At 45.0% G+C, this 16,519-nt stretch overlaps 1 protein-coding gene across 1 annotated transcript in view; it reads left to right on the top strand.

Moving 5' to 3' along the window:
* The window catches only part of mpp2a (MAGUK p55 scaffold protein 2a), a 31,032-nt gene extending 17,825 nt beyond the window's left edge, over window positions 1-13,207 (top strand). The window contains exons 7-14 of the mRNA XM_061712016.1: window positions 2,101-2,220; window positions 3,240-3,371; window positions 4,301-4,403; window positions 6,240-6,308; window positions 7,260-7,421; window positions 8,003-8,205; window positions 9,931-10,059; window positions 10,165-13,207. Of these exons, the coding sequence (XP_061568000.1) occupies window positions 2,101-2,220; window positions 3,240-3,371; window positions 4,301-4,403; window positions 6,240-6,308; window positions 7,260-7,421; window positions 8,003-8,205; window positions 9,931-10,059; window positions 10,165-10,341 (1,095 nt within the window). The 3' untranslated portion in view covers window positions 10,342-13,207. The remainder of the gene's footprint in view (window positions 1-2,100; window positions 2,221-3,239; window positions 3,372-4,300; window positions 4,404-6,239; window positions 6,309-7,259; window positions 7,422-8,002; window positions 8,206-9,930; window positions 10,060-10,164) is intronic.
* The last annotated feature ends 3,312 nt before the right edge of the window (window positions 13,208-16,519 follow it).

Raw genomic sequence — 16,519 nt, forward strand, 5'->3', positions numbered from 1 at the left:
ATCTGGATTAGGCATTTGACCGTGTCCCTCGTGCCATTCTGTGGGGGGTCAGTGAGTATGGAGTCCGGGGCCCTCTATTAAGGGCTGTCCGGTCTCTATATGATCGGAGCAGGAGTCTGGTTCACATTGCCGGCAGTAGATCAGACTTGTTCCCGGTGCATGTTGGACTCCGGCAGGGCTGCCCTTTGTCACCGGTCCTGTTCATAATTTTTATGGACAGGATTTCTAGGCGCAGCCAGGGGCCGGAGGGGATCCGGTTTGGGAACCACAGGATTTCATCTCTGCTTTTTGCGGATGATGTTGTCCTGTTGGCTTCATCAAACCGGGACCTCCAGCATGTGCTGGGGCGGTTTGCGGCCGAGTGCGGCGCGGCAGGGATGAGAATCAGCACCTCCAAGACCGAGGCCATGGTTCTCCACCGGGAAAGGGTGGCATGCCTTCTCCGGGTGGGTGGAGAAGTCCTGCCTCAGGTGGAAGGAGTTCAAGTATCTCGGGATCTTGTTCACGAGTGAGGGAACGATGGAGCGGGAGATTGACAGACGGATCGGTGCAGCGTCCGCAGTTATGCGGTCGATGTACTGGACCGTCGTGGTGAAGAAGGAGCTGAGTCGAAAGGCGAAGCTCTCGATTTACCGGTCAATCTACGCACCTACCCTCACCTATGGTCATGAACTTTGGGTAGTGACCGAAAGAACAAGATCGCGGATACAAGCGGCCGAGATGAGTTTCCTCCGTAGGGTGGCTGGACGCTCCCTTAGAGATGAGTTTCCTCCGCAGGGTGGCTGGACGCTCCCTTAGAGATGAGTTTCCTCCGCAGGGCGGCTGGACGCTCCCTTAGAGATAGGGTGAGGAGTTCGGTCACCCGGGAGGAGCTCGGAGTCGAGCCGCTGCTCCTTCACATTGAGAGGAGGCAGCTGAGGTGGCTTGGGCATCTGTACCGGATCCTCCTGGACGCCTCCCTAGGGAGGAGTTCCAGGCATGTCCCTCCTCCCTAGAGAGGAGTTCCAGGCATGTCCCTCCTCCCTAGGGAGGAGTTCCAGGCATGTCCCTCCTCCCTAGGGAGGTGTTCCATGCATGTCCCTCCTCCCTAGGGAGGAGTTCCAGGCATGTCCCTCCTCCCTAGGGAGGTGGTCCAGGCATGTCCCTCCTCCCTAGGGAGGTGTTCCAGGCATGTCCCTCCTCCCTAGGGAGGAGTTCCAGGCATGTCCCTCCTCCCTAGGGAGGTGGTCCAGGCATGTCCCTCCTCCCTAGGGAGGTGTTCCAGGCATGTCCCTCCGGGAGGAGACCCCGGGGAAGACCCAGGACACGCTGGAGAGACTATGTCTCTCGGCTGGCCTGGGAACGCCTTGGACTCCCCCCCCGGAAGAGCTGGAGGAAGAGCTGGAGGAAGAGCTGGAGGAAGAGGTGGAGGAAGAGCTGGAGGAAGAGCTGGAGGAAGAGATGGAGGAAGTGTCTGGGGTGAGGGAAGTCTGGGCATCCCTGCTGAGGCTGCTGCCCCCGCGACCCGGGAACGGATAAGCAGAAGAAGACTTCTCTAAAACAGTCTCTAAAACCGTGTTTAAAACCGTCTTTAAAACCATCTCTAAAACTTCTCTAAAACCGTCTCGAAAATGTCTCTAAAACCGTCTCTGAAACGTGTCTACAACCATCTCTAAAATGTCTTTACCACCGTCTCTAAAATGTCTCTACAACAGTCTCTACCACTGTCTGTAAAACCGTCTCCTAACAGTCTCTCAAACTGTCTCTAAAACTGTCTCTAAAACCGTCTCTTGAACCTATAAAAAGCAAAATCCTCCCTTAGGTTTCTACTTAGTTTCCAGATTTCATGTGTTGTCTATATTACTGATTCAAGAGCTGCATGTGGTTTACAAACACCAACACATGTTTGAAACTACTTCAGAGTTCAGCTCCAACTGAAACCATTTGAGTTTTTCACAATCAGAAACATTCATTTGGTTCTGTGTGGTTGGTTTTGCTTTTCTCTGAACAACTTTTGGAAAATCCATTTTTGGCCGTATTTTTACTAATATGTTCACAACTGAGTCCTCTCAAAGGTTGTCTTCATTGTTTCTCCTGTGATATCTGACTACGGCGGTGCAGGTGAATGGGCGTGAGGTGGGCAGGGATGCTAGAGTTCTGCAGGAGGAGCTGCAGGCAGCCAGAGGAATCGTGGTTCTGAAGATCCTACCCAGCTACCAGGAGACCATTCCACCAAGACAGGTAATAGTTTCCCCAAACGTTTTCTATGATTCGCAACATGTTTTTAATAAAAATGGGCTTTAGGCTATTTACCCCCTGCTACCAATATCCATGTATGCTATTTGCAACTACCGTATTTTCCGCACTATAAGGTGCACCTAAAAGCCTTTAATTTTCTCAAAAACCGGCAGTGCGCCTTATAATGCAGTGCGCCTTATATATGATCATTATGGTAATTTCTGTTACTGTAGTCAGGGGGATTGTGGGTAATGTAGTTGGTGTCGCCGAAGTAATGGCGCTAAAAACGTCAGGAATCGTCACAGACGTTCAAAACAGCAGCGACGCTGACTCACATAATGGAGACTTTGACGAGACGGAGCAAAGCTGGTTTTTATTTTGTTAATAAAGTTTGACATACAGTACTTTTCTTCTTGTTTTTTTTTTGCATTTGCTGTAGGATTTTGTAGCATTTCCTGTAACGCAGCTCCATCAGGTAGATACGTAACTCAACCCCAGCCACTATAGTACGGTATTTTACCATATATTTAGTGCGCCTTATAATGTGATGCGCCTTATATATGGAAAAAGTTTTAAAATACGTCATTCGTTGAAGGTGCGCCTTATAGTGTGGAAAATACGGTATGTATTATTAGAAAAAAAATGTAAAAACAATTATTTATAAAAAAAAATCCATCAGCTCAACAGTGATTTACAGGTATTCACACCACTTTTGATAAACTTCATTTAATATTAAATATCTTACAATGACATAAGAGCAAAAATTGTTCATACAACAGTGTGAGAGTAGATGTTTGCCTGGCTCTGTTGTTTGACATGGTTCCAGTTTTAGAGTGCTGCACATGCACATGGGCAACACATTTGTTTTCATCTGTCAACAGGGTGTGGATAGCTCAGCTGGTGAGGGCTTGCTATTTGTACCCTGGTGCAAATAGTCTCTCTGATAAAAATGTCCCCAACAATAAAGTGTTGTGTCTCTGAGAACACAAGACTGACATGACGACGTGTCTGCTTGTCTTCAGGTCTTCTTCAAGTGTCACTATGACTATGATCCAGCCCATGACAACCTGATTCCCTGCAGAGAGGCGGGGTTAAAGTTTGAAACCGGAGACATCCTACAGATAGTCAACCAGGACGATGTCAATTGGTGGCAGGTAATGGAGACAACATTCATACCATAAAAACTCCTTTTACCTGCCATTGTTTATGTAATAACTGCTCTGGGGTTTATGTTCTGGGTCTCTGGAAAGCGTCTAGAGACAACTCTGTTGTATTAGACGCTATATAAATAAAATTGAATTGAATTGAATTGAATTGAATTGAATGTCCGACAAGAGAGACAGAATTGTTATGATACAAATGTAAATGTAGAGTTCTATGTTCAATAAGAATCACAATTAGAATGTTTTCACATACAGGGGATTCGTCTTGGGTTCTAGTATTTTTCCTGAGAACTGTAAAATTGTGCAGGGCTGATCTGCAAAATATAAGGAATGGGCATTCAGTTATTCACAGGTTATAAAGTAAATTTTTATTTTGTCAGTAAGTATGTTGGACTAGCGTATGAGTTTGTAGTTTGGGGAGCATTATCTGGCTGAAACAGGACGGGGGGGCGGGGGGACTTCACTAATAAAACCAAGTTGAACTTAGTGATTTTCAACATCGTCATATTATACTGTTTAGCCAAAAATAGATATATTACCTCTTTGCTATCCATCCTGCAAATGACCGCTGAAAACAGAAAAGTAGTTTTGAAAGTCCGTCCCGTCTTATTTCATTCACTATCAAAACAAATGCAGCGACGGGACAGGAGTTTTCCGGCAGTACACGCTGGTGCTCATGGGAAATGTAGTTCTTTCTGGTAAAGCACTACCGCTTCTGTCCAAAGGAGCCGCCAAACTCAACAAAAGCTGAAAGTTACATTGTGCTGCTTTAAACTGTCAGTAGGCTGATGGGATTAGTGAATGCATGTGGAATGTTCTTCTTTTTTGTTTTTTTCTGATAATAATGCAGGTGTTAACCGATCTGAAGACAGAGTTCAGAAAGACCAGAGTAATTCTTGGGTGTTTCTTTGTGCCCTCAGGCCCGTCATATCGAGGGAGGGAGTGCAGGTCTGATCCCCAGTCAGATGTTGGAGGAGAAACGGAAAGCTTTCGTGAAGAGAGATGTGGAGTTGGCCCCTGCAGGTAATTTCAGTATAATCATGATGAAGTCTGGTGTCAAACGGCTGCTCGTTGCTGCCATCCTGTGGTCAAACCCCTCACTGGTGAAACACACGTGAAACATTTGATGAAACTAATCCATCTTTCTTTTTATATATATTTTTTTTATTCAAGAAAACACAAAATAAGATGCATTTAAATACTTTTTAACGAACAAAACCCACCCACCCACAATACCCATATACTGCTGTAAAGGGGGAAAAAAAATTAACTAAACAAAATAATAGTAATAATTAAAAATTACACATTACACATTCAAGTACATGTCAATATTTAGGCAAGACCAAAAATATATCCCAGGGCTCCATAGGCTTATGTACGACGGAGTATTAGGGCCAAACTAAGACAAAAAAAATGGAAATTACGAGAATAAAGTCATAATATTTTGAGAATAAAGTCGTAATATTACGAGAATAAAGTCGTAATATTAAATATATCATAAATATATAAATATAACTTCACAAGATGCTCAATATTCCTCATTTTAACACAGGGAGAAGAAGCTCTTCCTGTTAAAGTTCTCATGAATTATATTGTCATAATATTATGAATTTATTCTCATAATATTACGACTTTATTCTCATAAATTACGACTTTATTCTCGAAATGTTATGACTTTATTCTCATAATGTTACGACTTTATTGTCGTAATATTACGACTTTATTGTCGTAATATTACAACTTTATTCTCGTAATATTACGACTTTATTCTGAAAATATTACGACTTTATTCTCACAACATTATGACTTTATTCTCGTAATTTCCCATTTTGGCCCTAATACTCCGTCGTACTTATGATGGAAGGGCCATGAGATTTTTTAAGTACACAATCAAAGAGTCCCACATCTTGTGAAATGTTCTTGTTGAACCTCTAGTAAAGTATTTCATTTTCTCTAATTTCAATAAAACCATTAATTCAGTGAGCCAAACAGACACTTTGGGTGTTTCAGGAGATTTCCAATGTAAAACTATATTTCTCGGGGCTATCAAGGATGCAAAGGCAAAAGCGTTCATCTTGTCAGTATGTGTGTGCTCATTAACCAACACTCCAAAGATGGACATCTCTGCACATGCTTTTACCTTGGTTTTAAATGCATCACTTAGTGTTTTACAGATAGAAGACCAAAATTAATTTAACTTAGGGCAACTCCAGAACATACGGGTCATATTTGCTGCCGCAGAACCGCAGCGCTCATACTTATCATCAATGTCCTCATAGATTCTTGAGAGTTTATTAGTGTAGTAAATTCTGTGAACTGTATCAGGCTGAGCCGTGCACAGGACGATGTTCCATTAATTCTTTCCTCAGCGCGTTCCCAGAGGTATCCAGGAATTTCAGAGTTCTTCAGACCATGCAGATCTAAGCCCATCTAATGACGTTTCCAGGAGAGAAGTAATTATATTTGAGATGCTCGCCATATGCCTCCTGAGATGCATAGGGTTACGCAAAATCTTCTCAAGTCTGCTGGAAAATTTGGACTCTGGCTTTGAATAAAATGACGGGCCTGGAAATATCTAAATAAGTCAGATCTTTGTAGGTGGAATTTTGCAGAGAGGTCAGTGAAATTGGCAAAAATAGCATCTATATAGAAGCGGTGACATGCGTCCAAACCATTCCTACTCCATAGGGTGAAGGTGTGGTCCACTCTGGCAGCAGGAAAAGGTGATTATTACAGTGAGGGCTGGATATAGAACATTCTTTAAGTTTGAAATGTTGTCTGAATTGTGTCCATCTTACTAATCCATCTTTGACGTAACTGTTAGTCTTGCATGAAAGGAGTTCATGTTTAATCTTTCAGGGAATCTTTGTAGTGGTGTTGGCGGGAAGAAGAAGAAGAAGATGATGTATGTGACCACAAAAAATGCAGGTAACTACAACTCCTGCATGTGCTTTTCCTGCATAGGCCACATCTTCTGTGCTACGACTTGATCTGAATCATTTTGGTGTGTAATATTCAGGACCTAAACTTTTAAAAGCCTATACTGCTCCATCCACAACGATTGATTAGAGCCTTCAGCATAAACTCGTACCAGCCCAACGGTCTGGAGTACGGTGGCCGAGACCCGCCATTGCTGAAAATAAAAGTAACGCTGCAAACCGAAACAAACGCCGCTGCAAATAAAAACAAACGCCGCTGCAAATAAAAGAAACGCTGCAAATATAAAGAAACCCTGCTGCAAATAAAAAAGCCACAACGGAAGTGAATTACCGGGGACTATTTTTGCTGATGCACCAGTGTTTTTTATGTGAGAGGAGAAGAAGAAGACGAAGAGGACGTAAGTGAAAAGAAATGAGAAGAGCGAGGAATAAGAAGAACAACGAACGAGAAAATAAGTAAAAAGGTTAGTGTTCAATGTCGCTAAGTGTAATTTTTTTCGTCTTCTTCTTCTCCTCTCACGTAAAAAACACCGGTGCATCAGCAAAAATAGTCCCCGGTAATTCACTTCCGTTGTGGCTTTTTTATTTGCGTCGTTTTTTTATTTTATTTGCAGCAGCATTTCTTTTTATTTGCAGCGTTTATTTTATTTGCAGCAGCGTTTATTTTTTTTGCAGCGTTTATTTTATTTGCTAAGCGTTTATTTAATTTGCAGGGCGTTTGTTTCTGTTTGCAGCGTTACTTTTATTTTCAGCAATGGCGGGTCTCGGCCACCGTACTGGAGCGATGGAGCCTAAACAGACGTGATTACATGCATTCTCTGAATGAAGCAGTAAAACCTCTTTTCTTACTGTTTTGTATTTCATCTATCAATGTCTTCTTTTTTTCCCCTGCATCTTATTCCCCAGGTTTTAATGTATCCTGTCCATGTTTGTGTCTCAGAGTTTGACAGGCATGAGATCCTGCTGTATGAAGAGGTGGCCAAGGTTCCGCCCTTCAAGAGGAAAACTCTGATTCTGATCGGAGCCCAGGGCGTGGGCAGGAGAAGACTTAAGGCCAAGCTTCTGCTAAGGGATCCACAAATGTTTGGCACCACCATCCCATGTATATATACATCATTTGTATCTTCTTAGATTGGAATGCGATTTAGAGATTTTTTATTCCACTTTCTTTTTAAATGTTGTAAACTACCTCAACTGAAGTTTTGAAAACAAAGGAGCTACAGTTTTGGATTGAAAGTCATTTACAGGACTGTCTCAGAAAATTCGAATATTGTGATAAAGTTCTTTATTTTCTGTAATGCAATTAAAAAAACAAAAATGTCATACAGTCTGGATTCATTACAAATCAACTGAAATATTGCAGCCTTTTATTATTTTAATATTGCTGATCATGGTTTACAGTTTAAGATTAAGATTCCCAGAATATTCAATTTTTTGAGATAGGATATTTGAGTTTTCTTAAGCTGTAAGCCATGATCAGCAATATTAAAATAATAAAAGGCTTGCAATATTTCAGTTGATTTGTAATGAATCCAGAATGTATGACATTTTTGTTTTTTTAATTGCATTACAGAAAATAAAGAACTTTATCACAATATTCTAATTTTCTGAGACAGTCCTGTACACCAGGCACAATGTGGGTATGGTGTGATACTTGTTTTCTTTTGTTTGCGATGTATTCAGACACCTCCAGAAAGCCCAAGAAGGGCGAGCGTGACAGTCGGATGTACGCCTTCACCAGCCGCAGCAAGATGGAGGCCGACATCAAGAATGGACTTTATCTGGAGTATGGAGAGTATGAAGGGAGCTTGTACGGCCTGAAGATGGACTCCATACACGAGGTGGTGGAGGCGGGGCGCGTCTGTATCCTGGACGCCAACCCACAGGTATGAGAAAACTACTCTAAATAGTTTAGAGCCCCATAAACACCAGGTTCCACCATAACAGAGGACTTAAGAGTTTCACTTAGTTCCCAATTCTACCAGTCAAGTAAATACTAGTGCTGTCAGGCCATTAAAATTTTTTTTTATAATTAATTAATCTAATTAATCGCATTCTAATCTCATATCTGCTAAAGTTCCCAAATAAAGAATTAGAATTCTAGGACATTACAAAATTGCAGTGACTAATCAATTGAATACACTAAGAAGAGAAGATTTGAAATCCACATTTTTTTTGGTGAAGTGTTTCATTGAATGAAATTCAAAAGAAAAAACTCAAGCACATCAACAAACCAAGCCAGGTGCATTATTCAAAAATGCAATGCAAATACAGTTAAATAAAATTCAGAAATAAAATAAGGCTGAGTCTCAAAAAGGCACTTAAGTAGACTCTCAATTCAAAATTAAAACTAAAGCTGACTCAATACAGCGATTCAAGCCGCTCGGTGGCGCAGTGGGTTAAGCAGCGGCTCATATACTGAGGCTACAGTCCTCCTCCTGCAGCGATCGCGGGTTTGAATCCAGCCTGCGCACCTTTGCTGCGTGTCTTCCCCGTTCTCTCTCTCTTGGCGCTTTTGCATTAGTATCAGTTCAGCTCGGTTCTACCCGTTTTGCGCTTTCGCACTAGGGCTGAGACGGGTAGAGCCGCTCCAAGTCGATACTTTTTTCTGTAATCATTTCAGTGAGGTTCTGAAAGCAGGCTGAGCAGGGACTATTTCTGACGTCACCACCTCCTCGCCTCTGATTGGTTGGGGGGCGGGGCCGTCACCACCCTCCGCGCCTCTGATTGGTCGGGGGCGGGGCCGTCAGACGTTTGAATCAGGAAGCGGGAGTCATCCATGGAAGGGACTCGCGGCTCGCTGCGATTTTATTATGAAGCGCAAAACGTCTGTTTGGTGATCCAACTCTGAGGTGCAGATGTTCATAAACCTGGTGGCTGTCGAGAAAAAATTTAAAAAGGGATGTAGACGGGCTGTTTTACTCTCAGCCGCTCCCGGCTCCAGCTGATTTCTCCTCTGCGCCGACATGAACAAAGGTGTTGCGCAATCGAGTACGTCACAGCAGCTTCACCCCAACCTGCCCACTTCTCCCCTGGCTGTGGAAAAACACATGTGTGGGGCCGTGTAAAGCCGCGCCGAGCCGTGCCGGGCTGAACCGATACTAGTGGAAAAGTGCCATCTGTCCCTTTCCAGTCTGCATCTCCAATAAAGGGCCACTAGAGCCCAAAAAAAAAAAAAAAAAAATACAGCGATTCAAGTACTAGTAGCTGTCCCTCATCTTCACGAGAGCTCCCGCACGCTTGCCTCCTGTGTGTCTCCTGTGAAAGCGGTAGAGAGCCGCTGCTGCTCCGACCAAAATCTCCTTAAAACTGTCCAGTTTCCATGAAAACCGGGTAAAAAGTTCCGGGAGAAGACTTCCCAATGTTAAGGACTTGTTCTCTGCTGAAGGTGACCCGTGGTGGGCAGCAGGAAACATGAAACACACACAAAATGCTAAAAAGTAGCAGAGAGCGGAACACCGTGGCGAGCGTCCAAGGCGCCATCTTGCATAAACCCAAGCAAGCTCAGTTACTCAGTCACTATTATTAAACGTCAGTTTCAACTTTGTGGTGGAAGGATGATTTCAGCCTCATATTCCCGTGTTTATCAGAATTGTTTCTCTTCTTTCCAGTCTCTCAAAGTGCTGCGGACCTCTGAGTTCCTGCCCTACGTCGTGTTCCTTCAGTCTCCAGAGTTTGAGGTGCTCAAGGCCATGAATCGCTCAGCTGTAGAGGCAGACGTGGTCACAAAGACACTGATGGTACCAACAATTTACCCTCTCACACTTTCACCTCAGTATTTATTTCAATATATTGATTATGTTTCAGAAAGAGGTGACTTCAGCAAGTTGTGTTTCTGGTTACAGGATGAAGAGCTGCAAAGGACGTGTGACGAGAGCGCTAAAATCCTGGCAGATTACGGCCACTACTTTGACCTCAGCATCATCAATGACAACCTGGATGAGACCTACCTTACCGTGAGAGCAGCACTGGAAACCGTTTCTAAAAACCCCCAGTGGGTCCCAGTCACCTGGGTGTTCTAGAGACAGGCTGAAAGAGTGGACACGTCAGACGCACCGAAAATAGTCCATATTTATGCTTTCATCACTTTCTGAACAGTATTTTAGCAAAGTTTAGACATTTAAGCAGGATTATAGTCTTCTTTGCAATAAGGAATCATTAGAAAGGAAGAGTGCGTGTGTGTTGAGGTCCAGTTTAAAGTTCAGAATCACGTGTGAGCCGGTGTGAAGTCCTCTCAACCAGACTGTGCTGGGGCATGTGACCTGTTCACATAAGGCCGTGACACTTGTTTCTTTTTCCTTTGAAAGTTTTTAGAAATTGTGCCATTACTGACGATCATCAGCAGATATTCTAGACGTTTACATGTCCCAGTGGCATCCTCTTAGTTGTTTCAGCTTATGTATATGATGTTATGGAAAGCACAGCATTGCTATTCACTCATGTTGAATGAGTTTCTACCATCAATTCAATTTTCAATTCAATTTTATTTATATATATCGTCTAATACAACAAAAGTTGTCTCTAGGCGCTTTCCAGAGACCCAGAACTTAAACATAAACCCCCGAGCAATTATTACATAAACAATGGCAGGTAAAAACTCCCCTAGTGGGAGAAAAGCCTTAAGCCAAACAGTGGCAAGAAAAAGCTCCTGAAGCTCCGGCCTGCAAACATGCACAAAAGAGAAAAAAAGGGGGCCAGCACAAGAAACTACAGGAACAATGGACAAAAGTGATGGCTAGTGATGGATACTTATAATAAATACAAATGGAAAAAGAGAAGAGAGAAGAGGGAAGAGGAGAAGAGAAGAGAAGAAGGGTGAGGGGCCCCGCCCAGTGGATTGGAAGACAGGTTTTATTTGCAACAGATAAATTCAATAAAAATAAATAAAATGAGTAGAATAACTATTTTAATCAAAACTCAGCCGGCTGGGCTTTCCTCCGCGGCCCGGTCAGCCCCCCGGCCACGCGCCACGCCGACAGCCCGCTGAGTCCCAACACGGACCGGGGGTCGTCTCTTGTCTCTTGCCATCGTCTGTCTCTTTTGCAGAAACTGAGCTAATGTTGCTGTTGTGGTCTTCATTAGCAAACTCCTCATACTCATGCTTTATGATGCGTCTTGAGATGTTTTATCAAGTTTCTGGTATTAAACGACGTATTCTCCTTCCCTCCTCTTGACACCTTAGCAGCAAGTAGCTTCAGTCTGCCTTGCTTCTGTCGTCTTATTTTGAAATATGTCCACACTGCTGACGTCCCGCTGCATTAATTGTTGCTATCTTGCCTGAAACGGCGCTGCCAGTCTCACTCATGTATCATTCTCTTCTCACTCATGTATCACTCTCTTCTCACTCATGTATCACTCTCTTCTCACTCATGTATCACTCTCTTCTCATCACCACGCTAAGCTTAGCCGACTAGCAGCTAACCGGAACAGCTAGCTGAGCAGCGGCGGCTCGGCGGCTGCTCCACCGCCAGGCTGCACATTCACCCGGGAACATCTCCCCCTAGAGTCACTAACCAGTAACTACAACAACAATGTAGTGGTATGGGAGAATTTTTGCAGTACGAGTATATGAGAGAAGTATCGGGGCATCCCTACTTTTTAAGTACTAAATACTAAATTCAAACTACTTCAACACTGAATTCCAAAATATGACAGAGATGTAATGTTTCTTTCTGGAGCTGATGAGCCAGTAGATGTAATCAACCTGAGAGGATGTCAGGAAATAGAACTGCTTTGTTTTCCTCCAAACGGAGGATCTCCATCCTCCTTCAGAGGAACAGTTACCAAGTTAGAGAACTAAAACTAAAGCTCGGGTCTGTGTTCAGCTGTCGTACTTTCATATCGTCACAACTCTGATTTTAGAGATGCAGAAACTCAGTTGTATACAGTTTATAGAGATATGTAGATAAACTATGATAGGACTGATCCGTTGGTGACATTCTTCAGGACGACGTCTATGAAACCTGTTTATGGTAACAGACACAGGGGCTGATGCTGAAGCGCTCCTAATGTTTCCCCCCCTTTACTTTTGCTGTTTTTAAACTGTTCACCCCTTTGTTCACCATCCACATCATACCATCCTCGGTGCCAAGAAACCTTTCTCTGCAGAGTCTTTGTACTCAGGTGTTTTTGTGGCAGCTATAGCATAATTTTGATGCAGAACGACTTGTTTAGTGATGACTAAGGAAAATTAGAATTTGTGCCAACACAAGTCATTGATTGTTGTTTTCAGAGGTGTTCCCCCGTCCCCCTTGGTGCAATTTTACATGTTCTGTAAAATTGCACTAAGTACTTTCTTATGAAGCCCATGCAACAGGAACACTTTTGTGAATCGTTACCAGTTTATGCTCATGTTAGCATGGAAGCAGGTACATGTGTCTTTCTACTCTGCATTGTGGTACATTTACATTTATTACATACAAACTAGAATAAGTGACTTGAAGTTTACTGTACATGTGTACTTATTATTTAATAAGTGCATATGAGAAAAGTTTAATAAACTGTGTTTGTACTTATTAAGTAGTGTTCAAACATTCCATATTTTTACATGTTCAGTACTCAAACAGTACTATTCTGTACCGAAGCAAGTTCAGTCAGAATCCAGGATCCTTTCTCAAGGATGAAGTCTGGTTGGTTTCTGGAGACTTGAGTAAAACTCAGAAAGACAGACAAACATAAAAAGTGTCTTATAGGTATGGTAAGGTATATCATGGATGGTTTTCACTGGCCCCAGGAAAAGCCACTCCAGCATTAGCTCCCTGTTGGGGTTTGGCTGGGGAAGTGACCCCACCTTCATTAGGTCAATGACTACATTGCATGATGATGAATTGTCTCCTCTGTATCTCCAATACACCTGGAACTTGATGTAAGCTTGCAAATAATGATGTCTTCAGAATAAATTATTGATTTGACTGATGTAATTTGTGATTTCATGGTTCTTTTCTTCAAGTGGTTATGGTGTTTGAAAAATACACTGAAATAAGGTATAAAACTGAGATAACATTTAATTCAATTCAATTTTATTTATATAGCGTCTATTACAACAGAAGTTTGCTCTAGGATCTTTCCAGAGACCAGAACATGAACAATTATTACATAAACAATGGCAGGTAAAAACTCCCCTAGTGGGAGAAAAACCTTAAGCCAAACAGTGGCAAGAAAAGCAGACCAGCACAACAAACTACAAGAACGATGGACAACAATGATGGCTATGAGATACTTATAATTAATAAAAATGGAAGAGGGGAAGAGAAGAAGGGTGAGAGGCACCGCCCAGCGGATCATGTCGGTGCCCCCCTGCAGCATAAGCCTATAGCAGCATTATTACCACGAAGCTATATTTGAGACTAACTATTATAGTCTTGTTCTATAGCTGCAACTATGACTACTGACTCTAACACACTAGAGTTTACACTAACTAGAGAGTTAACAACACCAGCTAGAGGTTTACTAAACACTAAATAGAGGTTTATTAACACTAACTACAGGTTTACTAACAGTATAGGTTTACTAACTAAATATAGGTTTACTAACACTAACTAGAGGTTTACTAAACACTAACTATAGGCTTTACTAAACAGAAAGGTTTTAAGTTTAGTTTTAAAGGTGGAGGTGGTGTCAGCCTCCTTAACCCAGATTGGAAGTTGGTTCCATAGTAATGGTTCCTGATAGCAGAACGCCCGCCCTCCAAATCTACATTTGGATTGTCTAGGAACTACGAGTAAACCTGCACTCCGAGAACGGAGAGCTCGGCCAGGAACATAAGGCACTATCAGGTCTTGCAAATAATGCGGAGCTAAGCCGTTTTGATTCTCATCCCTGCCGCGTCGCACTCGGCCTCAAACCGCCCCAGCACATGCTGAAGGTCCCGGTCCGAGGAAGCCAACAGGACAACATCATCCGCAAAAAGCAGAGATGAAATCCTGAGGTCCCCAAACCGGATCTCCTCCAGCCCCTGGCTGCGCCTAGAAATCTTGTCCATAAAAATTATGAACAGGACCGGTGACAAAGGGCAGCCCTGCCGGAGTCCAACATGCACCCGGAACAAGTCTGATCTACTGCCGGCAATGCGAACCAGATTCCTGCTCCGATCATACAGAGACCGGACAGTCCTTAATAGAGGGCCCCGGACTCCATACTCACCGAGCACCCCCCACAGAATGGCACGAGGGACACGGTCAAATGCCTTCTCCAGATCCACAAAGCACATGTAGACTGGTTGGGCAAATTCCCACGAACCCTCGAGCACCCTGCGGAGGGTGTAGAGCTGGTCCAGTGTTCCACGACCGGGACGAAAACCGCATTGTTCCTCCTGAATCCGAGGTTCAACTATCGGCCGTAATCTCCTCTCCAGTACCCTGGCGTAGACTTTCCCGGGGAGGCTGAGAAGTGTGATCCCCCTATAGTTGGAACACACTCTCCGGTCCCCCTTTTTAAACAGAGGGACCACCACCCCGGTTCGCCACTCCAGCGGTACTGTCCCCTTCCTCCATGCAATGTCGCAGAGGCGTGTCAACCAAGACAGCCCTACGACATCCAGAGACTTGAGGTACTCAGGGCGAATCTCATCCACCCCCGGTGCCACTGAGGAGCTTACGAACTACCTCAGTGACCTCGGCTTGGGTGATGGATGAGCACGCCTCCGAGCCCCAACCCTCTGCTTCCCCAGTGGAAGGCATGTCAGTCGGGTTGAGGAGATCCTCGAAGTATTCCTTCCACCGTCCGACAATGTCCCCAGTCGAGGTCAACAGCTCCCCACAGCTCCCCACACCGTAAACAGTGCCGGCAGAGTACTGCTTCCTTCTTCTGAGGCGCCGAACGTCCATCCATCCATCCATCCATTGTCCACCGCATTATCCGAGTCCGGGTCGCGGGGGCAGCAGTCGGAGCAGGGATCCCCAGACTTCCCTCTCCCCGGACACTTCCTCCAGCTCTTCCGGGGGGACTCCAAGGCGTTCCCAGGCCAGCCGAGTGACGTAGTCACTCCAGCGTGTCCTGGGTCTTCCTCGGGGCCTCCTCCCGGTGGGACATGCCCGGAACACCTCACGAGGGAGGCGTCCAGGGGGCATCCTATACAGGTGCCCGAGCCACCTCAGCTGGCTCCTCTCGATGTGGAGGAGCAGCGGCTCTACTCCGAGCTCCTCCCGGGTGACAGAGCTCCTCACCCTATCTCTAAGGGAGCGCCCCGCCACCCTGCGGAGGAAACTCATTTCGACCGCTTGTATCCGGGATCCCGTTCTTTCGGTCATGACCCAGAGTTCATGACCATAGGTGAGGGTGGGAACGTAGATCGACCGGTAAACCGAGAGTTTTGCCTTTCGGCTCAGCTCCCTCTTCACCACGACGGACCGATACAATGACCGCATTACTGCGGCCGCCGCACCAATCCGCCTGTCGATCTCGCGCTCCGTTCTCCCCTCACTCGTGAACAAGACCCCAAGATACTTGAACTCCTCCACCTGAGGCAGGAACTCTCCCCCGACCTGGAGGGTGCAAGCCACCTTTGTCCGGTCGAGAACCATGGCCTCAGACTTAGAGGTGCTGATTCTCATCCCAGCTGCTTCACACTCGGCTGCAAACCGCCCCAGTGCATGCTGAAGGTCCTGGCTCGAGGGAGCCAACAAGACCACATCATCTGCAAAAAGCAGAGATGAAATCAAGTGGCTCCCGAACCGTACCCCCTCCGGCACTTGGCTGCGCCTAGAAATTCTGTCCATAAAAATAATGAACAGAACCGGTGACAAAGGGCAGCCCTGCCGGAGTCCAACACGCACCGGGAACAGGTCTGACTTACTGCCGGCAATGCGAACCAAGCTCCTGCTCCGGTCATACAGGGACCGTACAGCCCTCAGCAGAGGGCCTCCGACCCCATACTCTCGGAGCACCCCCCACAGGATGCCTTGTGGGACACAGTCGAAAGCCTTCTCCAAGTCCACAAAACACATGTGGACTGGTTGGGCAAACTCCCATGCGCCCTCGAGCACCCTGCGGAGGGTGTAGAGCTGCTCCAGCGTTCCACGGCCAGGGCGAAAACCACATTGTTCCTCTTGAATCCGAGGTTCGACTATCGGCCGAATTCTCCTCTCCAGCACCCTGGAATAGACTTTCCCCGGGAGGCTGAGGAGTGTGATTCCCCGGTAGTTGGAACACACCCTCCGGTCCCCCTTTTTGAAGAGAGGGACCACCACCCCGGTCTGCCAG

Source organism: Cololabis saira, chromosome 21 (genome assembly GCF_033807715.1).
Source record: "Cololabis saira isolate AMF1-May2022 chromosome 21, fColSai1.1, whole genome shotgun sequence".
NCBI classification, from domain to species: domain Eukaryota; kingdom Metazoa; phylum Chordata; class Actinopteri; order Beloniformes; family Belonidae; genus Cololabis; species Cololabis saira.